Genomic DNA, 22,058 nt, shown 5'->3' with positions numbered 1-22,058 from the left:
CATGATGTAACTCCAAATGTGGACAAGAAAAGAAAAAAAAAAATTGCTCCAGTGATTAGTAATTGATCGTCTATAGATGTCTATGACATCATGATTATGACATAATTGATGGTAATTTCAAACAAGATTTAAGACGTCAAGAAGAGATGTGCTGATGTCAGTCTGTTTTGATTACATATCCTGAGTGCACAGGCTACCCGTGTTGTGGGTCCTAGACACGCGGGCTGCTCCAGCAGAGAGACTCAAGAGGGTAAGTCCCTGAAATAGATGTGGCACCCTGCAGTTCCCCCCCCAGCCGATGACCAGTCGGCTATACTACAGCTGAATGAAAGCAGGTTCACACAGGATGTCAGTACCCTGTCCTAATGTACTCCGGGAGTTAAAGCCCCATCACCTGGCAGAGGAAATCAAGAAGCTACGACAAACTGAGATCAGACAAATGATGAAGCGTTTCCCCAATAATCGGCTTATTATTCAGGAGCAAGGTGATGGCCGAGTTACTTTTTATAGGGCAACTGTTCAGGCCACTGATCCCGACTGGCCTTTTGACCTGAAAGAAATTGATATCGTGGTGAGCTTCCCAGTGAGTTATCCTCAGGAGGTTTTCACATTAGACATACCAACTGACCAGGCTCTGCCATCAGTAATGGGAAGGCATGTACAACAGGCATCGCTGGAGTGGCTTCAAGCCAAGCACGCAACCAACCGGTTGATGGGAAAGGTGGAACTACTGCTCCGGCCATTTCTTCGCTGCCTGACCGTAGCTTGGAGAGACTCTACACCGAGGGAGCCAGACAGTTGAAAAAAGACATGGAGTTAGAGAGAGCTGGATTACAGTTTGTGCCGTACCAGGAGCTCCAGGCAACGGTGTGCAAGTGCAATGAACCCCTGCACCCCGTCTCCCACATTGCTGTCCACGAAGACGAGAAGACGGAAGGAAACGGGACAGCAGCAGATCAGGGGAGACCAGGCTGTGATGATGAGCAACAGGAGGAAAGGGACAACAAGGCTCATCTACTTGCGGAGAACATTAGGATCAGCGATCCCCGCAAAGGCACGGAGGTAAAGCTACTGGGCCTCAGGCTGGGAGAGGGCACAGCTACCGTAGTGGCCAGACACATCACCATTTGTCTACAGTGCAATAGGTGCAAGGTGATGGCAGACCTGACCCTGAGTGGGAGGACGCCTTGCGTGGCTCAGTGTGAGAACTGCAGCGCTGGCATTAATGCCACGTTCAGGCCCAGCATGCTCCACCACTACAGTGACGTCCTGGGCTACCTGGACCTGAACAATGCCACTCCTGTTGACCTCGTGCTTCGGGAATGTGAGCTCACGGCTGGATGCCTGGGCTGCTCTCAGGATGTCCCTGTACAGAGCCTCTGCTACGGTCGGGCTAAGGATTTTAATTGCGAGCACTGCCACAGCAAACTCAGTATCCTCATTGACAGCACAAGATTCCAGTACATTCAGCTGCATTCTTCTTCTAACACAGCAGACTTGAGTGGTTCAGGTCTGAACTATCGGAGAAACATACGAGACCCTGCTGTGCAAAAGGGAAAGCCACTGCCAGAAAATGGAACCTGCATGCATTATAAACAAAGCCGCCGCTGGCTAAGGTTTCCTTGCTGTGGCCGGGCCTATCCATGTGACGTGTGCCATGATAAGGACCAGGACCACCTCATGGAACTAGCCACCAGGATGATCTGTGGCCACTGTGCCAAAGAGCAGCCATACACCAATGGAAAGCCTTGCATCGGCTGTGCAGGCATGATGACAAGAGGAAGTGGCGCCAGCCACTGGGAGGGTGGGTTGGGCTGCAGAAACAAAGTAAGAATGAACAGGAACGATAGACACAAATATGTTAATGCTAACAAGACGGTGTCACGGAAAGCAGCCAGTGAAAAGAAATAGTCCACAACGGAAAACAGATTTAAACCAGTAAAGTGTTCCTTGGAGCACAGGTGGGTCTCTGCCAGGTTTGATTGATTGAACATTTTATTCACCGTATGTCAGGTAGGTTATTGCGGCCTCCTGCCGGTGGCCCTATAACCGGCCAATGAGAAAAGGGGGACTTTTCTTCCGTGGCCTATTGGAACTGTGCGTGCAATATTTCGCGGAAACTACACACTAAGTTCATGATTTGAGGCATTTTGTTCAGAATGGACCAATCCTGCAAACTTTGGAAGCCAAAGTTGTAGTAATATGGAAAATCTGATCCGTGTTGAACACATGAATTATATAGGGTAACCCGGTCAAGTTGGCACCACGGACATGTGGGCACCAAAACCATCTGGGCACCTGGATGAGTGGGCACTTGGACAGCTGGGCACTAGGGATATGTGGGCACTTAAGACAACTGGGCACCTTTTAACAGTTATAACTACTATCACTATGTAGACAACTTGGAGTCGTCACGGTCACATACACATTAAATGTGTGTAATGGCTCTACCTCTAAATGTGTTGGGGTTGGTAGTTGGTACATATCCTTTTCACCAGAATCACGCACACGTGCGCGCACACACACACACACACACACACACACACACACACACACACACACACACACACACACACACACACACACACACACACACACACACACACACACTACTTGCACTGCAAGTACATTTTGAATTCCGAACAGAGCAACACAACATTGCAGTATTGATACCAAAAAACGGCCTAAAAATGAAAACCTGTGATGTGAAAATTAAATATGTTGAGACGGTACACCATGTTGTGTTCTTATGTGAGAGATATAGGAATGAGAAGCAGCAGATGTTTATGGAATTGGCAGTCCAGGGCCTCTAAGTATTCTCCTTTAAGTCTATTTTTACACCCGAGGCAGAATGTTGGAAGAACAGTCTTGAATTTTCTCCACTCCACTGATCTTTATCCAAAAGTGTAGGGAAAGTATACCCATCGCCTGTGGAGGGCAGTATTACACTTACACTCGCCTGTGTACAGCCTGCCAGAAGCCAAACGAAGAAGAAGAAGACCCCGGAAAGGGAAGTAGGTTGTTTCATGTTTATGTTATGTTAATATTCGCGTTTTTGTCGTAAGTCATGGATAATATGAAAAATGTTTAACTTCCATAACATACGCGTTTATTTAGTGAGGTGCTCGTGCTTTCGCTGACGTAGAGGAAAGTTCCACCTCTCTGTGTGTGTGGACTGTGAGATTTTAGTTCTGCTTCTGTATAAAGTAAAGTGTAAACAACATGTCAGCTGCTGTAGTAGACGTGGAGGATGAGAGCATCCTGGCGTCCATCTTCAAGGACAGCTTCCCGGAGAAGTGGAGGAACAACCCGGACTTCGCGGCCTACCTGTCCGAGCTGAGCTCGTACGGCGTGGAGAAGCTGAGCCGCGAGCCGGAGAGGCTGTCCGAGGAGCGGGCTCTCATCCTGCTGCAGACCCGGGAGCTGGCCTTCTCCAACTACAAGACGTTCATCCGCACGGCCGACTGCACCCAGGAGATCTACCGGGACTTCGGTCGCGTGGAGAGCAGCGTGGAGAAGCTGCTGGACAAGCTGCCCAGCTTCGGGGAGAAATGCAGGTCAGTCGGTGCCAGAGATATAAGAGTAGTTAGTGGTGGAAGAATAATAATGGCTCTGGATGGACGAGATCCAGGACAATATTGGACCCAGTGGACCTAACCTGACTCCGCCAGATGGGGGCGCTATTGGTTCACTAGTTAATATGGACCAGAGCTATAATAATATTGCATTTTATTTATAAAACGCTTTACATTCTCACGAATCTCAAAGTGCTACAAATATTAATAAGAATGGCAAAAAGATAAAATAAGATAAATAAAAGATAGAATACAATAAAAGAAGCGTATAAGCAACATCATAAGCAGTAAAACATGTTTAGGGGAATGCTTACTTAAAAAGGTGGGTCTCGCTAGCGGTGTTGTAGAATGTAGACTCATCTTAAGTAGTATCAATACTACAGGATACTCTATACAAGTAGATGTCTCAAGTACAAAAGTTTTGGTATATACTAAAGTAAAAAGTACTCATTGTGCAGCATGTCCCACTTCACAAGTTTAAAATGTATAAATTGTAGTGGATATGCCTGAAACAAAGGGAGTCAAGCCTGGAACGGCTGATCCGGTGCCTCACAGGTACAACGACATACGTTGCAGAAGGAAAAGAGGACACTGGAGAAGAACGGACGGAGTCATGAAAGAAGACTGATGAAGACTGCAAGGTCGAAACGTTAGTCGTTCTGTATACGTAGCACCTAATAAAAGGCTCTAAATGTCCGTGCTGCTCCAGTGTCCTCTTCTCTTTCTATAATGTATGCCTCTGAGATGTAGTCGAGTAGAAGTAACAGTACAGTACACAGTAAAAAACCCTACTCCGAGTGTAAAATGATTTGTATACTACTCACTCAATAAATGGATAAATGACCGCTGGGTATTTTAGTGTGTATTTTAGTGTTCGGCTCAAAGCTGAACAGGGCTCAAAGCTGCAACCATTCATGATTATTTTAGGTGTATCTCTTTTTTATGCTGTGTTAGAGAGCTTATTAGAGTAAACCTACCCTAATAATAGTTTTCTTTTTTTTTTAAATTCTTACTAGTCTTATTACGTTTGTATTTGTATGCTATGTCCTGTATGTCACTCACTGTTTGTATTGTTTGATGTCTGGGGACTGCAGATGGAAATTAGCATGTTTTGCTAAATCTGGTATATTTACACTGCATTTTTAATGTAATGTTCATATACACTGTCCCGACTAAATAAACAAATAAAGAAAGAAAGGGACAATTTAACGGTTGTCATGTGGTGTGTCTGCCATGATGCCATCATCATCATCATCATCATCCAGGGGGTTCATGACCGAGGCAGAAGAGATCGGGGCCAGCCGTCGCATGAACAGCCTCACGTTGAACCGTCACACGGAAATCCTGGAGATTTTGGAGATCCCTCAGCTCATGGACACCTGCGTCCGCAACGGATACTACGAGGAGGCCCTGGAGCTGGCCGCGTATGTCAAGAGGCTGGAGAAGAAGCATTCATCGCTCCCAGTGATCCAGGTAACGTTGCAAGCCGTGTCCTCTTTATAAACATTTGTGACTAAATTTGACTGGACTGCCATTGGATTTTTTTTTTAATTTTCGTTTTTTCATGTCATATGAAAGCATGGAATCATAGCTTCAAATTGACATTGGTTGTTCAGTTTGAGAGTGATATAGAGTAATGTCTTGCAGAAAACAGCAAGTTGAGAAAACAGGCTTGAAAGGTTCACTTCTGTGGACAACATAACTAATGTCTATTTCAGCTCTGACACTTATTTCAGACATGCTCTAATATGTGAAGAGTATGCCTGTGCTATTAGCTTATTTCTTGTATTGAAGATCTATTTGTTTCCCCGGCACAAATAAAAACAACAAAAACTAAATAAACATATATCTGTATCAGTATCGGCTAAATTGTTATTTTAAACATCGGTATCAGCCAAGAATTTCCACATCGGTCCATCCCTAAAAGCAATACATGTCTATAACCCATTTTGGGCGGGAACCCCTTTTGGTGTTTTAAGCATTATGTTATTCTTTAGCTATTGAAAAATAGCAGATCTACAAGCTCATAGCGCGGCACAGAGTGCCGCGCTATGAGCTTGTAGGTCTGCTATTTTTCAATAGCTGCTATTTTTCAATAGGTCCGCTATGAGCTTGTAGGTCTGCTATTTATTTTAAATCGCGAAAATGTGGCGCAAATCTTTTTAGAGCGAACGTTTTTAACTTAAATCTTTGTTTCTGGGGGGGGGGGGGTCCCTGGAACAACATATTTTCAGATGGGGGTCGGTGGCCAAATACATATATTTTCGGGGTCCTTGACATATTCGAGGGATGACTTCCGCACACCCGGTTCAATTTTATAGCAGGTGCGTATAGGTCCTGGCAGTACAGCAAACGTTATGAGGAAGGAGGAGGGAGGAAGGAGGCAGCGGTGGCCGAACGGATTGCGGAGCGGTCTTGATACCGGAAGGTCGCCAGTTCGAATCAGCGGTCCGACACGTTAAAATTACCACCGCTGAAGTGCCCTTGAGGCATTGAACCTCTACCATGAAATGTTCTATGAGCAGGGCCTGGCTGGAAACAAGTTCTTGAGCTTAGCCCAGATACCCTGGGTAAATATAGTAACTTTGCTTTGCTTTACCCGCACACCGCCACTTGCTGGTTCAAGAACTTTATTTTAAAGAGTCATAGCAACGTTTCGGCCTTCTTCAGGCCGAAAGGACATGAAAAGGTTGAGCACCACTGACACAGAAACAGGGTTTTTCAGAAAACTGTCAGGATTTTAGAAGGCATTTGTAGAATCGTCCTCAGGTCTAAATGGGATATTAATAACTTTTTTCATTCATCAGGGAATCGTCCAAGAGGTGCGGCAGTCCGCTCAGCTCATGCTGAACCAGCTGCTGCAGCAGCTCCGCAGCAACTCCCAGCTCCCCGCTTGCCTCCGCGTGATTGGCTACCTCCGCAGGATGGACGTGTTCACGGAGGCGGAGCTGAGGGTGAAGTTCCTGCAGGCGCGCGGCAGCTGGCTGAACTCCATCCTCGCCGCCGTCCCCGCCGACGACCCCTACTTCCACATCACCAAGACCATCGAGGCGTGCAGAGTCCACCTGTTTGACATCATCACCCAGTACCGCGCCATCTTCTCCGACGAGGACCCGCTGATGCCTCCTCCCTCGGGAGGACAGATGATCAACGAGAGTGCCATCTTCTATGGCTGGGTGGTGCGGAAGGTGGCCGAGTTCCTGCAGACCCTGGAGAGGGACCTCCAGCGCGGGGTGGGCGGACGACTCGACTCCCTGCTGGGTCAGTGCATGTATTTCGGCCTGTCTTTCAGCAGGGTGGGGGCGGACTTCCGCGGCCAGCTGCCGCCCATGTTCCAGAGGGTGGCGGCGGACACCTTCCGCAAAGCGGTGCTTGAGGCGGTCGACAAGTTCCAGGAGGACATGAACATGTACACGTTGATCTCCCTGCCTTCGATGCTGGGTGGCACCATCCCGGTGGCGGTGCCCAGCACGCAGCCTGGCTCCCTGCAACCCCCCATGGCTCTCCTGGACTTCCAGCCCCTGGCCTGCTTCCTCAACAACATCCTGACTGCCTTCAATGACCTGCGGCTCTGCTGCCCCATTGGGCTGGCCCAGGAGGTCACCAAATACCTCGAGGATGCACTTATGAAGGTAGTGTGTCGTGGCCTCAAGAGTTTTCTGAAAAACCTTATGTTTCTGCATCAGTGGTTCTCAATATTTCATGTCAAGGACCACAACAATGATATGTAATTGGCCACCGACCTCCATTTGGAAATATGGTGTTCCAGGGACCCCCCCCCCCCTCCAGAAGCAAAGATTTGAGATAAAAAATGTTCGCTCTGAAAGAATATATTCACAGATTTGCGCCACATTTTCACGATTTAAAAAGAATAGCAGACCTAGCTTGTAGATCTGCTATTTTTCAATAGCGAAAGTAAAGTATGACATAATGCTTAAAAACACGAAAAGGGGTTCCTGCCCAGAATGGGTTAAAGTGGTCTCCCCATATATGGGCATGTTACATTTGTACAATATGCTGTGTATAATGTATTGTGTGTTTTGTATATTCCAGTACTATAATGGCACCAATGATTTTATTAATTTCCGTTTTCCGTCCAGGTGACCAAGCTGATCCTGGTGTTCCACAGAGCAGAAGAGTCTGCCTTCAGCAGCAGGGAGAAGGAGCTGTTTGTCCAGTTCTGCTGTTCTTTTGCAGAGGACCTGGTTCCTTTCCTTAACCGCTGTTTGCAAGTCTTGTTCCCCCCAGCCCAGTTAGCTCTCATTCTGGGTAAGTATTTAATCTGCCTGTACACTTGAGGCAAAACCCTTTTGTGTATAATTTGTAGTTATAAGTACACGTGCTTAAGATTTAAATTAGTACCTGTTCATATAACTTGTTTTGTACAACTTAATATATTTCTCCTTTTGTATAGAGAGCAAATAAATTACATAACTTTTTTGGGTTTTTGCAAACATACTTTGTAAATGGACTCCGACTGTGTTATGTTTGAATTTAACCCATTTTGGGCGGGAACCCCTTTTGGTGTTTTAAACATTATTATAATTTAGCTATTGAAAAATAGCAGATCTACAAGCTCATAGGTCTGCTATTTTTTAAAAACCGTGAAAATATTTATTTCAGAAAACTGGAGGATTTAGAAGATTTTTTTTTAAATTTCGAGGTCAGGCCTAAATGGGTTAACTATATTCTATCCCTCTCATGCTTATAGGTGTTCCTCCAACACAACTCCACAAGTACGGCAACCTGGGTCGTGTTGACGTGGACGCAGTTCTGGAGCCTTTGGAGTTTGTGTTGCCCGAGCGGGAGGTGGTGGCGCCAGAGGTGGACATCAGCGCCGAGCTCATAAGTGACATCCTCAGCACTACAGATGAACCTCAACCCACTGAACCTTTAATGGATTCCTTGTTGTCTAAGGAGTCCAAACCTGCAGACCCATTGCCTGCTGAATCAGCGCAGAGCTTCTCTGACCCCGAGTTGGACGCTATACTAAATTACCCAAGTCCTGAAGTACTAGAAATGGAGGCCACAGAAGACGAGTTTACATTGGAGTAATCTTTTTTATATTTGATCAGTTTGCCCAGTTGACTGTTTTCTTAAGGTGGCACAAGGGACTCTTAGGTGACGGTCTAATCAATAATACACTTTAGTTGTACAGCACTTTTCTACAGATTTTCAAAGTGCGTTACAAAATAAAATATATAGCAATATTCTTCATAAATCACTGTCATTTATTTGGAAGTAGGTTAAGGTATATTGGTGAAAACCATGTTTGAATTAAGCTGCAATCCATAAGAATTCTGTTCTACTTGGGATTCAAACTGAAGCAGGCCCTAACACTTCTACTGCTGAGACGGAAAGACAAACTGACTTTGAGCAGAGGAAATATTAGGCTTTGAGTTTCATTGAATTATTTTGAACCAGTTTGGTCTGACCTACACAACCCCATGATCTAAATGTCAATAGAAGAGCAGGGAGACCACCTCCAACAACAAAGCAGATGTGATGCCGTGCTAGTTGTATTTAGCACTGTTCGATAACAGGTTAAATGTTTTATTCACACACACAATGATTGTAGCTTTAAGGAATTCAGATTTATTTAAAGTAAAAGTCCTGAAAATCAGGTAAACTGTAGGACTTGTTTGATACTGTAAAATGGGTGAAAGGGCCTTTGTGTGGAGTCTGCATGTTTTCCCCGTGTCCCCTAGGGTAGGTAGGCTACCCTCACAAAAACATGCAGTAATCCTGGTCTCCAAACTACCTCCTCCTGGCCAGCCGGGGCACCTGATGGAGGGGAAAGGAACTGGTCGGAATAACGTTCCTTCCACCCGCTACGTCCGGCCGGGGAAACTCCCCTGTCAGGTGAAGAAGCAGCTTGGACTCCTCATGCATAGCGCCCAGGATTACATTAGATAATTGACACTGTGAAAAAATGGGTTGCAAAATCATGGGATAAAAAAATAAGATACTGTAAAATGGGTGAACAGCAGCTCCTGTGATTGAATAAAAATATCAGTAATATAAAGCAGGTGAGTCATTTTTTTTTGTGCGTGTAAAAACTTGAATATTACTAAAACATGATAAAATGTGTAACTGTCACAAGAAATTCCCAACCGTTCAGTTGTATTTTGGGTAGTATTTGTTTTAATTATTAACTGCAATTTGCAAAGAGTTTACAATGCATAGTTTACAAAGCAGTTTTGTGGGTCGCCAGCCCAAAATGTTACAAGCAAATCCACAACACATTTGCACAGGGTTTAACAATAGCTTTAATTTAACATTAGTTCACTTCACCTTTTGAAAAGTCAGTTAACAAAATACTGTTTTCAGTCTTATAGCATGAGTGCCAGTTGTCCTTGAGGCAAGCTAATTCATACCGCAAAAAAATAATAATCAAGAGGCCAAAATATGTATTTGAGACCTTTTTCAAGTATGACAATTTGGTCACTGAAAATATATTTTCTTCCATACAGAAGTATACAAAATATATTTGGCCTGTGGATAGTATGATTATTTTTGATTAATGATTTTCTTTTTTTTGCCGGATGGGATACAGCCTTCATCTTTGTTTGCTTTAGCTGACATTCCTTTTGCCCAGCTCTGTCCCTTATTGTTGCCGCATAACGTTTCCTGTATCAATGTCTTCATCTCTTTTTGACAAACTTCTTATGGGCGGCATTGGGGTTCACCCTTCGCCGGCCACCTCCGCCATGGCCGTCCCGTATGTCTAGGTTGGCGGCACGGCTGTAGATATCGGTCTCGCAGAACGGTGAGCCAGTAACCACATGGTCCTGGCTTAAAACATCGGTCTTCTTTAGGGCCTTACGATTCGGCCTCTGCTGGGGGAAGCGCTGGTCCTCCACCAGATGGGGGTTGTTGGTGTGTTTCCCACCTTTAGGCATGGGCAGAGCGTACTGCAAGGGAGATGAAAAGTTGGCTCAGTTGTGTACTTGTGAGAAACTCATTCGAGTGATACTCTATACAAACATGATTTGTCCCAGCGAGTCGAAAGTTAGAATCTGGTCATTTTATTTGTCTGAACTTGTTTCTAAACTGGTAAATATATATCGAGTGTACTGTCAAGCTGATGTATATAAAAAGGAGATTGCATGTAGAACTACACATTTCGGAGATATGCTGTCCCATTTTATTCAAAACGGAGAGCTCACAAGTTGCAACTCTTGGAAGGTTCTGTTGAGCGCTCCTTGTTTAAGTGAACTGCGGCCCCAAAGATGTGTATGTGCACAAAATGTATCAAACATCTTTTTATTTTTTTCTCATCTTACCCTCAATCCCTTCCGGCTCATGACTTTGGGGTTTTTGGAGAAATGCATAAACATGCTACCGTCCTCATTGATGGTCACTGCAATCTTCTTTAATGTCTTGTTGCCACAGTGAGGGCAGAATATCTTTTCCATATTTGTTGTGGTCCTGAAATTAAAATGTATTTCAGTTAATTTGTCACAATAGTTAAACGGTGCAAACAGATATTTACATATCTCAACAATGTACATACAAAGTTAAAAACTAAAGTTTTAAATAAATGTAACTAGGGTATAGGTATTATTCACAGCAAGTAAAAGTGCAGTGGAGTCATAATTGGATCAGAGGTAGTATATAAATGATAGACTACTAGATAATGTATGACAATATACAGCTTGCACAAATAAGCAATGATGCAGTCACTACCTAGAGATGGAAGTAAGATGGAATAAACAAAACCAATGCAATTATAATAGAAAGGCCAAACACTGTTGAATTAACACTATACCCGTAAAAAAAAAGGTTTTTTCAAATCACACTTAATAAATAGCGATACTGGATTAAATGTTCTCACTTATAACAAGCGTGGCAGCGCAGGATGTGGTTTCTTGCATGCTTTATGAGCATTCCGTTGATTGAAAGGACATGCAGTCCAATCTGAATGAGAACGTTCTGGAAAGAAGACACACTTTGTCAATAACTTTGTGAAAAGGAACTCACCCTGAAGTTGAATATACATGTTGCACTGTGCGAGTGATATGTGGTTTTCTTGAATGAACAGAATCGTTTTCATGAAACACGGATTTCACCACCTATTCGTTTTACCTGCATGGCAAAGTCAGTAGTCAGGCAGCCCACTTTGACATCAGCTGGAGCTGTCCCAACACCCGACTCACTCTTCATTTGCTTGATGTTACTGGGAGTGATCCATCCACCTCCTTTGTCATCATCGCCATCATAGTCAGCATCATCATCATCGTCATCCTCCTCCTCCTCCTCACTCACTTCATCTGAGAATTCCTCAGACAACGTCTCGATCTCTGTTCCACTGTTGTCCAATACAGAAATACCGTCCACATTCTGCGAGCAAAAACAGATTACAATTTAAAATGGCAAATGGGGCAGTTCACCCAAAATATTAAATCAAGTCATGTGGACAGTGGATCTCGAGAGAGAAAAACACCGACCAACCGTCTTATAGCCAGTTAGGCTCCTACAGAGCAACAGGGTAAATAAAAATAAAGAAAGCAACAGAAACATATTTTTACTCTTATCAGGAGTGCTATTATCCTAAGGAAGCCCATTTCCACCACTTGATTAAAATAGTTCTATTATCACATAACAGTTAAAGTGCTCCTCACAATTCATTTTACTCAGCGGTTCATGTACCAGTAGTTAACTCACCAGCAAGTCCAACAGATCAGCCTCGATGGAGGGCAGTGGGTTCCTCCAGAACTGGAAGCTGTTAAACTCTGGAATCTCAGAGGAAGGGTACTGTGTCTGCTGTGCCGGGGTCTGTCGTCCACTCGATTCCCCATCTCCCGACTTCTAAAGAGGGCCATCGACCAAATTACAAATGCCCTTGACATTTCTTTTGTGATCATGACTGAGTATGAGTATACGCGAAGATTATTTTATCGTACAAGATGTTTAAACATAGTGATATACTAAAAATGCCATCGCTACCGATACCAAAGCTGAGCAAAGACTTACCTTGGAGGGGAAGTGGAATCCTGCAATATTTACTGGAGCCTCCGGATGTCGCAGTGTGCTCTGAACCTGAACCTAAGATAAAAACGGTCAGTGTCTCTTACTACAGAAAGCAACAGGAGTAGTGTCATTATAAACGTAAATGAAACTCAATGCAATATAGTACTGTATGTGCCTTCATGGAAGCTGAGTCTGAGCTCCAGAACAGCAAGTGTGTACACAGAAAGGCACCTTATATTCATATATATTACAGCAGAGATTAAAATAGGGTGCATTTTGCATCCCAAAACACAGTTTATAGTTAAGGGATGCAATAAAACAACGACCTCTGCATCCACGGGATGCAGTACTGTACTACTGTACTGTTTTTTATTCTAGTTTATTTTGCTTTTCTACATGAATATAACCACATTATAACCATATCAAATGAAATGGGAGTTAAATGTAAAAATGGCAAAATATGACTCCTAACATCGTTGAAGTGGGACTCATGAAATGTCCCTGGGACTCATCTTCTAAAAGACCATCCCGGGACTCATTACATTGAAAACCTATTTACATCACTGATACAGTCATGCTGTGTGTGTACAAAAGGGCCAATATAACCAAGTCTGCCATCCATCTACCCATTGTTGACATGGCTCATGTTTACCTTGACGTCCGGCTCTTTTTTCAGATGGTCTGCACCAACATGCTCCAGCTCCAGTTGATAGGTCAGGGCCATCACCTTGATGTCCGTGGCCGAGAGACTGGGGTAGTCGCCTGTCTTCTTGGAGAACTCGGTCACTGAAAACAGAGGGCAGATATAAAAGTGCTGTGATCTGAAATCTGATTCCTAAACTTTTCAGGTCGAGACCCAAAAGAGAGACGTTGTTTACCCAGGACCCAAACTAGTGAAAATAGCAGATCTACAAGCACACAATGCGTTGATTCTTTTTATCATGGTATTTCTTAGAATAAAAAAAAAGTGTCTTTAACCCATTTTGGGCGGGAACCCCTTTTGGTGTTTTAAACATTGTTATAATTTAGCTATTGAAAAATAGCAGATCTACAAGCTCATAGCGAGCTACAAGCTTGTAGGTCTGCTATTTTTGAAAAATAGTGAAAATATTTATTTCAGAAATCTGGAGGATTTAGAAGATTTTTTTTTAATTTTGAGGTCAGGCCTAAATGGGTTAATTAAAAAAAGAAATCGTTTGAAATATGTATTTTTTCTTAAATGCAGGAACTAGAGTCGTTTTGTGAAACAGTGATTTAAATGAATCGCATTGACCTTATTCATGTCAAATGGATGATGTGACATGCATAGATATGTCTATGGTGACATGTACCCAATCTGATGTATTCAGGGTTAGGCTCTTTGAGGTGGAGCTGGTATGGGAGGACTGCCAGACTCCTCTTGGTGGCTTTGTCTCGAATCTCATCAACCACATCTTTCAGCGTGTAGATATTCTGTCCGATGTCCTGCGATTGCAACAAACACAATGATTAGTGTCTCACTAGCAGTGTTGTTTTTGTCGACTAAGACGGAAAATGTTCGCCGACTACCTTTTTTCGCTGAGGAAAACTAAATGGAAACTAAGCTATGATGACTAAAGCTAAGACAAAATGTATTGACAATTTCGTCAACAGATAAAAACTAGACTAAAATGTTAGAAAGGGACTAGTGGACAGTGGGTCCAGTATAAGTCATTTTACACTTGGTTGCATGCTGAAAATAGCAGATCTACAAGCTCACAATGCATCACGTGAGCTTGTAGATCTGCTATTTTCAGCATATGTATTGATGCCATTACGATGGCATCAAGGCACATTTTAGTCGACTAAATCAACTGTAGATTTAGTCGACTAAGATCTTATGACATTTAGAGAGAAGAGATCCTTGTTGAGGGGGGTTCTAGGTGGGCCCAAATAGTGGGCTTGATAGTTAACTAAATTTATAAATTGAACCAAATGGGTCCATTGTTTGATTGAATGCTTTATTATGTCAAGGACCCCCAAATGGACACTAATTATCCAGCGGACCCCCCATTTGAAAAGATATGCCAGGGACCCCCATAAGAGAAGATTTTTACGGCTCTAGCAGTGATTCTCAACCAGTTTAATTTCAAGGAGTCGGACCCCTTAGTTTGACATGCATTTGTCTACGGACCCCCATTTAATGGCATTTCTATCTCTGGGACCCCCAATTTATATTGTAAAATCACTGTTAATTTAACTCTGAGAGTGTACAAATGGAACCAGATGGTGGGGGCAGGGGCTTGTTTCTATTGTGGTCCATTTTGGTTCCACTGATGGCAGACAGGCTCTCTCAGAATTAAAATGAAAACACTGAGCATGTTACTGTGTGTAGATTGGGATCCCACAGATTAAATGAAATTATATAGAAACTCGTATCAAATGGGGCTCCGTCCGTGGCCTTAAATGCACAATCAAAGTGGGAACAGTGAAATTAAACAACACAACAGACATGATGCGCTACGGAGGTCTCTGCAGGCAACACAGACACACAGTAATGAATGAATGACGACGTAGCAAAACCACAACGTAACGTACATTAAATGTTTGGACTCGTATGACAATGACATTATTGTGAATACAAGAATAAAGAGGTGAATAAATAAAAGCTGACCTGCAGAGGCGCTTTCTTCAGAAACGCAGCAGCGTCAGCGACAACATGCTCCACCAGGGCCGCCATGTTGCATTCAGGAGGAGAGGAGGAGGAGCATAGATCTATGAGGAGGAGAACCAGGGTTGCCAGGTTCTAGGCAAACAAGCCCAAAAATGCAACTAACTACGCACTGAGCTATGATGAATTGAACATGGTGGACCGGACCCTATTGTAAACAAGTCAAGTGTAATATAATACTTTATGGTGTCGTCCACAGTTAACTTTCCTCCGAGGTGGTGGAAAGCCTGGTGAGGCTAGGTTAACAGTTAACAGTTAACAGTTAACAGTTTTTGGAGTTGTGCTTGAAATGTACTGTAATTATCCAATCTGTAAAATAAATTCATCAATCAATCAATCCAAAGCGTTGTGAGCTTTTAGATCTGCTATTTTCAAAATATATTGAAAAAAAAAAAAATCACACCCGTGTGAACTGAGTGGTGTAATATAGCCTGTCTGACGTAATGAAATCATGTCTGACGTAGTGAAATCACACCCGGGTGAACAGGGTGAACATAGCAACCATGCTCATTTTTTCTGCACTAACAAAGCCAGTTGTGAAATCACACCCGGGTGAACAGGGTGAACATAGCAAACATGCTCATGTTTTCTGCACTAACAAAGCCAGTTGTAGGAGTGGTTTACACCACTCAAAAATAAAATAAAATAAGAAGAATAGTGGAATATCTGGAAGATGGTTTTTATTTGTATTTCTTTTTTATTTTTATTATTATTTATTTATTAACTTTTATTTATTTATTTATTAACTTATTAACATTTCAAGCACAACTCAACAGAGAACAAGCTTATAATAATAAGCAGACATGGAAACCCTGAGGAGAACCACTCCCACCAGCCAATCAGAGGAGAGCCAAGTGGTCACGTGATGTTTTGTTGTCATGAGGAAAGGAAGATGGCTGCCCGCTGGAGCAGTGAGAATGTGGTGGTTGAATTTAGAGATGCACAGGTTGGTATTCATTGGCAATAACACCTTAAAATCAATGCGCTGTGTGTTCTAAAGCCTGCTTCAGCCGGACAACGTTTTTATTCTACTGCAGCCTAAGATTTAGACTCTCGTAGATGTATTTTTTGATTCGAAAAATACATCTACGAGAGTCTAAATCTTAGGCTAATTCTACTGCAGTGTGGACATAATTAGTTGAAGTTTTCTCTAGCAAAGCCCCCCCCCCCCAGCCCAGCATAAGACAAGAGTTGCTTTAATGTTCACGTCCATCTCATCAACATTAATATTTCACTCACTACGTGTAACTAACAAATGTATTTCCACTCAACAATTATGTGCAGTCTCTTTTGTTTATAAATATATAAACTACCCTACCATGTCGGCACTTCTATGTCAACATAAATTGTTCCTATTTCATACTTTCCTCAGGCAACAGCTATGTCTGTGGATTGCTTGGGGCGCCATGCCGTCCTGTCTGGGTATGTTATCATCTCTTTTCACTTGCAAGTGATTTCTGCCCTCGCATTACAGAATCACTAGAAATGTCTACATATGGAAGAAATGTGTTTAATAAAACGAAATTAGCTGCTAGAAGGTCCTAAATTAACTTATTAACTAAGCAGTCACCAGATCTGTCTCATGTTATTCTTCCTTGATTTTGAGTATAGAGATCGACTACTATACAATCAAATAAATCTGTATACAAGATAATTTCTGATTTCAGGGAGGGAGGGAAATACTAACTTAACTGTTAACTACATTAACACTTTTCGCCGAGGCGAGTCGTCTGGTATTCCTGTTTTCCTTTAAAGTCACTGTCACATTTTGTTCATATTCAGATTTTCTGGAGTGTTTTGTGTACTGAACTTGAGCACCCTTTGGTTGTTGTTGCTTAATTGTTACATTATCACATTATGTGAAATGTATATTAACACGATATATTGATATATTATCAAGATAAAGCATATTAGATCATCAAACCATGTTTGGCACAAAAGGTGTACCATCTTCTATGATTCATTTGTCCATTCTACATAGAATCGAATGATGTGACAGTGACTTTTTCAGTATACCAAATTTGTTTATTGTATCTCATCATCAACTCATCAAACTTTTAGTACTCCTAGCAGCATTATCTATTTTTACTATCTATATACTGCTTTTCAATTGCACCATCAGCATCATCCCCATAGCCTTGAATTTAATCAGAATCACACCTGCAGTTGACCTTCATAGACACGTGATAGCAAATGATGAAGCTAATTAGAGAAATATATACAGTACGTATCTGCCTGTGTGGTATTGTCATTGCAGGCGAAGGTTTCTTTACATTGTAAATCTGGAGAATCCCTCTGAAGCCCCTCGTAAAATTGGACGTCAGAGCAAATGGGATGTGGGCACAGTGCAGTGGAATCCTCACAAGTCTGGGTCACACCTCTTTGCTGCTTCAGTAAGTCTCCGTTTTATTTTTGAAGACAAAACACTTTCCTAGAACCAAACAAAAGCGAAACCGTGAAGTGTTTCAAAATTCGTATTAGTTGGTCCGAAATGGTGCGGGAATGTGGGATTCCTGGTAGCACCCTGACCTCAGATCCCAGCTAGTGGAAGTTGTTATAGTCGACCCCAAACTGTCGATGCCATTTTATGTGGCCAGGCATCCTCACCTAAAACTCAAGACAAAATCCATTCTTTTGCTTTGTGAACGTTGCCGAGATGTCTTTGTTTACAGAGCAACCAGCGTGTTGATCTTTATACGTGGAGGGATGGCTGTGGGGAGGCTCATACGTCCCTGCAGGGCCACACGCGAGTCATCAGGTAATTTTAATTATGATGTTACTGCAGCTTAAACATGTTTTGCTGACACACAGAAGCAGTGACAGTTTAACAACAAAACGTACTCCTCAGAATGCAAAACACATGTAAACACAGGTAACATTATCAAATAAAATGTCTGTAGGACAACACACCACACGGTCAAAGCGCTGTAGAATACAAACAAATTGAGAACTTTCAAAACAGTGAGTCACTACACTGTTCAATTTGCATTCTATTTATGTGATTAATTACCAATCACGAGTCGCTCTGGATAAGATTGTTTGCTAAAGGCCTAAATAAATTGTAATTGTAGCTTTTATTTGCCACATGGTTACAATTCAGCCGGTAGCAGTCATAATGGGCAGTGTACTGTACACCAAGCTTTACCGTAATAGTTGATGGACAACTTTGTTGTCTAATTTTAACATGTTTTAACATGAGCATTCAGTGATTTGGAAAAAAACCCGGTCCGCCCCGGTAATAAGATGTGCACATGCACACGCTCTACAGTGGGGGGAAGTGCAACAGGCCAACAGCACGTGCACCAAGGCCTGCCCCGCTCGATCCTGATTGGAGGAAGGCCCCCTCTATCCTGATTGGATGAAGGCTTTCTCACCCACCACCAAAACCGAAACTAGGGTTTTTTGACCCCTGTGGTTCACTGGGAATAGGAAGTAACTAATTATATGGTCAGCACACTCTATAGTAGGGAGGATTATCACAAAACAAGGGGAAAAAAGTATTATTTGAATTAAGTGAAATCACTGATTATACCTTTTTTTTAATAAAGCTTTTCATTCATTCCGAAAAACGATGAGATGCTGTATAATGCTGAATCGATGTAAACTCTTGTCTGCCCTCAGTGATCTCGACTGGTCGTGGTTTGAACCAGAGTTCCTGGTCACAAGTTCTGTGGACACTTATATCTACATCTGGGACACCAGGTAAGTTCTCAGAGCAACGAGGACGACTTTAGAAGAGTGGTAAAACACATTGTTTGCATAGTGCCCTTTTTCACCGTTTATTATTCATTCAATGTGGAAGGGGCTTTAAATCTGCCCATGTTTGATCTCACAGGGACACACGGAAACCTACCGTAGCTCTGTCTGCAGTCGGTAAGAACAGCATATCAGCTTTGAGTTGTTCAGTGGCTACATGGTCTCACCTGGAATTCATTTCAATTTTATATTTTCTTCTCCATCATCCCCCTCTTCTATAGTATGTTGTTGCTATTTTGTTTTTTGCAGCCGGGGCATCACAAGTCAAATGGAACAAGAAGAATCAGTATCTCCTCGCCTCCAGTCACGATGGCGATGTACGGATCTGGGATAAAAGGGTGAGTGTCACACTGGCTTATGGCAAGGTTAAACTGGCATATGACCATTGACCAGCCAGGCTGATTTGGAGAGATAGTATACTCTTATATGGGCGGCGGTGGCTCAGGGGTAGAGTGGCTGGATGGTAACCGCAAGGTTGCCAGTTCGATCCCTGTGGGCTCCCCCAAAGTTAGTGTCGAAGTGTCCTTGAGCAAGACACTGAACCCCTAATTGCTCCTGATGTGCTGGTTGGTGCCTTGCATGGTTTCTGCTGCCATCGGTGTATGAATGTGTGTGTGAATGGGTGAATGTAATGCACAATCTATGTAAAGCGCCTTGGATAAAGGCGCTATATAAATGCACCATTTACCATTTATATCCAATGTATCTTTTAATGTATATTACAACCCATTTAGACCTGAGGACGATTCTACAAATGTCTTTTAAATCCTGACAGTTTTCTTGAAAAACCCTATGTCAGTGGTTCTCAAACGTTTTCATGTCAAGGACCTCCAAAAATATATTTAATTGGCCGCCGACCCCCATCTGAAAATATGTTGTTCCAGAGGGACCCTGCAGAAGCACATATTTGAGTTAAAAATGTTCGCTCCGAAAGGAAATATATTCAAAGATTTGTGCCATATTTTCACGAGTTTTCAAAAAGTGTGTGTGTGTGTGTGTGTGTGTGTGTGTGTGTGTGTGTGTGTGTGTGTGTGTGTGTGTGTGTGTGTGTGTGTGTGTGTGTGTGTGTGTGTGTGTGTGTGTGTGTGTGTGTGTGTGTGTGTGTGTGTGTGTGTGTGTGTGTGTGTGTGTGTGTGTGTGTGTGTGTGTGTGTGTGTGTCTGTGTGTGTGTGTTGTTTGTAGTTTGTATGTCTGGCCTCATGGGGAAAGGTGGGTGGGTGAGTGGGGAGGATTGGGAAAAGAGTTGTGGGAGAAAATATAAGAGTTGAATAAAAAAAATAAAACACCAAAAGGTGTTCCCACCCAGAATGGGCTAAAACATGTATCACAGGGTAACTATTTGTTGCAAAATAATCACACCCGTGTGAACTGAGTGGTGTAAGGTCTTATATAGAACACGTCATCCAGTGACGTCACATACTAACCATAGCAACCGTGCTCATTTTTGAGTGGTGTAAACCACTCCTACAACTGGCTTTGTTAGTCTGTCTGTCTGTCTGTCTGTGCTCAAAAAATGAGCACGGTTGCTATGGTCACCCAGTTCACATGGGTGTGATTTCATTACGTCAGACATTACGTCAGACCACAGCTGATCAGTCTATATAAGACCTTACACCACTCAGTTCACACGGGTGTGTTCTTTTTTGGTACGGACAGACACGGGTACATAGCTTTTTGAGTGGTGTAAACCACTCCTACAACTGGCTTTGTTAGTCTGTCTGTGCTCAAAAAATGAGCATGGTTGATGCTGATTGGTTGATGCTGATTTCATTACGTCAGACATTACGTCAGACCACAGCTGATCAGGCTATATAATACCTTACACCACTCAGTTCACACGGGTGTGATTTTCTTGGTACCATAGCAACCATGCTCATTTTTGAGTGGTGTAAACCACTCCTACAACTGGCTTTTGTGTGCATAAAAAAATGACCATGGTTGCTATGTTCAAAATAATTTCTGACGTAATTAAATCACACCCGGGTGAACTGGATGACCGTAGCAACCGTGGTCATTTTCTCTGCACAAAAACAGCCAGTTTTGAAATCACATCCGGGTGTGATTTCATTACGTCAGACATTACGTCAGACCACAGCTGATCATGCTATATAAAACCTTACACCACTCAGTTCACACGGGTGTGATTTTTTTTGGTACGGACAGACACGTAAACTAACAAAGCCAGTTGTAGGAGTGGTTTACACCACTCAAAAAACACTGGAAGGGACACAAACGGGTAGATACAGGAAGCTGAGGGTATAGTGCATGAAAGACATGCTACACATGGCTGCGTCCCAAATCGATGTTGGTTGGTACATTTTTAAGTAACCTATGCTTTCTATTTGGTAAAAAAAAAACAGAAACCTAACACAGCAGTAGAGTATGTAGCAGCCCACCTATCGAAGATCCATGGTCTAGACTGGCACCCGGACAGCGAATACATCCTGGCTACATCCAGTCAGGACAACTCTGTCAGGGTAAGACCAAACATGATTCCTGGACTACTACAAAGCACATTCATCCACACTTAGGGCCGCAAACCTAATAGGCCTATCTCACAGAATGTCCCCGCCCCCTTTTCACGCCCCCTTTCGGGGCTAGTGGTGATAGCGTGACGTCGCTCCATAGACACTACATGTTAACAGAGGTTATTTAAGAAGTCTACAACTTTTGTTTTCTCAAGGTAAGGTTTGTTCTATCTGTTCGAGCTGATTTACCATCTTGTTTGCTTCATAATAATATTGGTCTGTCACATTTTTACATTAGGAAATGTACTTAGAAAAAAAACGTGTAAATGCTAATGTTAAATGACACCACTATCTACCGGAAGGGGGCGTGGAAAGCGGGCTGTGAGATAGGCCTATTGTCTATAAATCAAACACTTCTTGGTATGCAACCAAATGATACGTTTGTATTTAACCCATTTAGACCTACGTTCGATTCTACAAAATGTCTTCTAAAATGTCTTTTTCAGAAAACCCTGTGTTTCTTTATCAGTGGTGCTCAAACTACTTTATGTCAAGGACCCCCAGAAATCATTATGTAATTGGCCGCCAACCCCCAGT

At 42.8% G+C, this 22,058-nt stretch overlaps 3 protein-coding genes across 7 annotated transcripts in view; 2 read left to right on the top strand and 1 right to left on the bottom strand.

The window, feature by feature from the left end:
* The first annotated feature begins 3,020 nt into the window (after window positions 1–3,020).
* On the top strand, window positions 3,021–9,209 carry cog8 (component of oligomeric golgi complex 8). The gene is made up of 5 exons (XM_079496496.1): window positions 3,021–3,557; window positions 4,841–5,048; window positions 6,383–7,207; window positions 7,676–7,844; window positions 8,287–9,209. The coding sequence occupies exons 1-5, from the start codon at window positions 3,223–3,225 to the stop codon at window positions 8,628–8,630; spliced, it is 1,881 nt and encodes a 626-aa protein (XP_079352622.1). The 5' UTR covers window positions 3,021–3,222; the 3' UTR covers window positions 8,631–9,209.
* A 611-nt stretch (window positions 9,210–9,820) lies between these two features.
* On the bottom strand, window positions 9,821–15,305 carry nob1 (NIN1 (RPN12) binding protein 1 homolog). 2 transcript variants are annotated; one of them, XM_079496693.1, is made up of 9 exons: window positions 15,181–15,305; window positions 13,880–14,012; window positions 13,201–13,334; window positions 12,552–12,623; window positions 12,243–12,386; window positions 11,664–11,918; window positions 11,413–11,510; window positions 10,862–11,006; window positions 9,821–10,489 (listed from the first exon to the last, which is right to left on the bottom strand). In XM_079496693.1, the coding sequence occupies exons 1-9, from the start codon at window positions 15,244–15,246 to the stop codon at window positions 10,220–10,222; spliced, it is 1,317 nt and encodes a 438-aa protein (XP_079352819.1). In that variant the 5' UTR covers window positions 15,247–15,305; the 3' UTR covers window positions 9,821–10,219. The 2 variants fall into 2 exon arrangements, with proteins under 2 accessions (XP_079352819.1, XP_079352820.1); XM_079496694.1 differs by having other exon boundaries at window positions 12,243–12,383.
* A 763-nt stretch (window positions 15,306–16,068) lies between these two features.
* The window catches only part of wdr59 (WD repeat domain 59), a gene marked incomplete at its 3' end in the record, with an annotated part of 28,586 nt that continues 22,596 nt past the window's right edge, over window positions 16,069–22,058 (top strand). For all 4 annotated transcript variants that reach the window (XM_079496482.1, XM_079496480.1, XM_079496481.1 and 1 more), the window contains exons 1-8: window positions 16,069–16,183; window positions 16,610–16,659; window positions 17,495–17,630; window positions 17,910–17,995; window positions 18,859–18,939; window positions 19,073–19,110; window positions 19,243–19,331; window positions 21,354–21,470. In XM_079496482.1, the coding sequence (XP_079352608.1) occupies window positions 16,103–16,183; window positions 16,610–16,659; window positions 17,495–17,630; window positions 17,910–17,995; window positions 18,859–18,939; window positions 19,073–19,110; window positions 19,243–19,331; window positions 21,354–21,470 (678 nt within the window). In that variant the 5' untranslated portion in view covers window positions 16,069–16,102. The remainder of the gene's footprint in view (window positions 16,184–16,609; window positions 16,660–17,494; window positions 17,631–17,909; window positions 17,996–18,858; window positions 18,940–19,072; window positions 19,111–19,242; window positions 19,332–21,353; window positions 21,471–22,058) is intronic.

Source organism: Electrona antarctica (genome assembly GCF_951216825.1).
Source record: "Electrona antarctica genome assembly, chromosome: 3".
In the NCBI taxonomy this organism is placed as follows: Eukaryota; Metazoa; Chordata; class Actinopteri; order Myctophiformes; family Myctophidae; genus Electrona; species Electrona antarctica.
The sequence above is the reverse complement of the archived record's forward strand: the minus strand, read 5'-3'. Positions and strand labels throughout refer to the sequence as shown.

Excerpts from the sequence above, each read along its gene's own strand:
- cog8 (XM_079496496.1), top strand. The coding sequence starts at position 3,223 with ATGTCAGCTGCTGTAGTAGACGTGGAGGATGAGAGCATCCTGGCGTCC. Across the intron at positions 5,049-6,382 it reads CATCGCTCCCAGTGATCCAG|GGAATCGTCCAAGAGGTGCG; the intron begins GTAACGTTGCAA and ends TTCATTCATCAG. Across the intron at positions 7,845-8,286 it reads CCAGTTAGCTCTCATTCTGG|GTGTTCCTCCAACACAACTC; the intron begins GTAAGTATTTAA and ends TCATGCTTATAG.
- nob1 (XM_079496693.1), bottom strand. The coding sequence starts at position 15,246 with ATGGCGGCCCTGGTGGAGCATGTTGTCGCTGACGCTGCTGCGTTTCTG. Across the intron at positions 11,511-11,663 it reads CTACTGACTTTGCCATGCAG|AACGTTCTCATTCAGATTGG; the intron begins GTAAAACGAATA and ends TCTTCTTTCCAG. Across the intron at positions 10,490-10,861 it reads TGAGCCGGAAGGGATTGAGG|TACGCTCTGCCCATGCCTAA; the intron begins GTAAGATGAGAA and ends TCTCCCTTGCAG.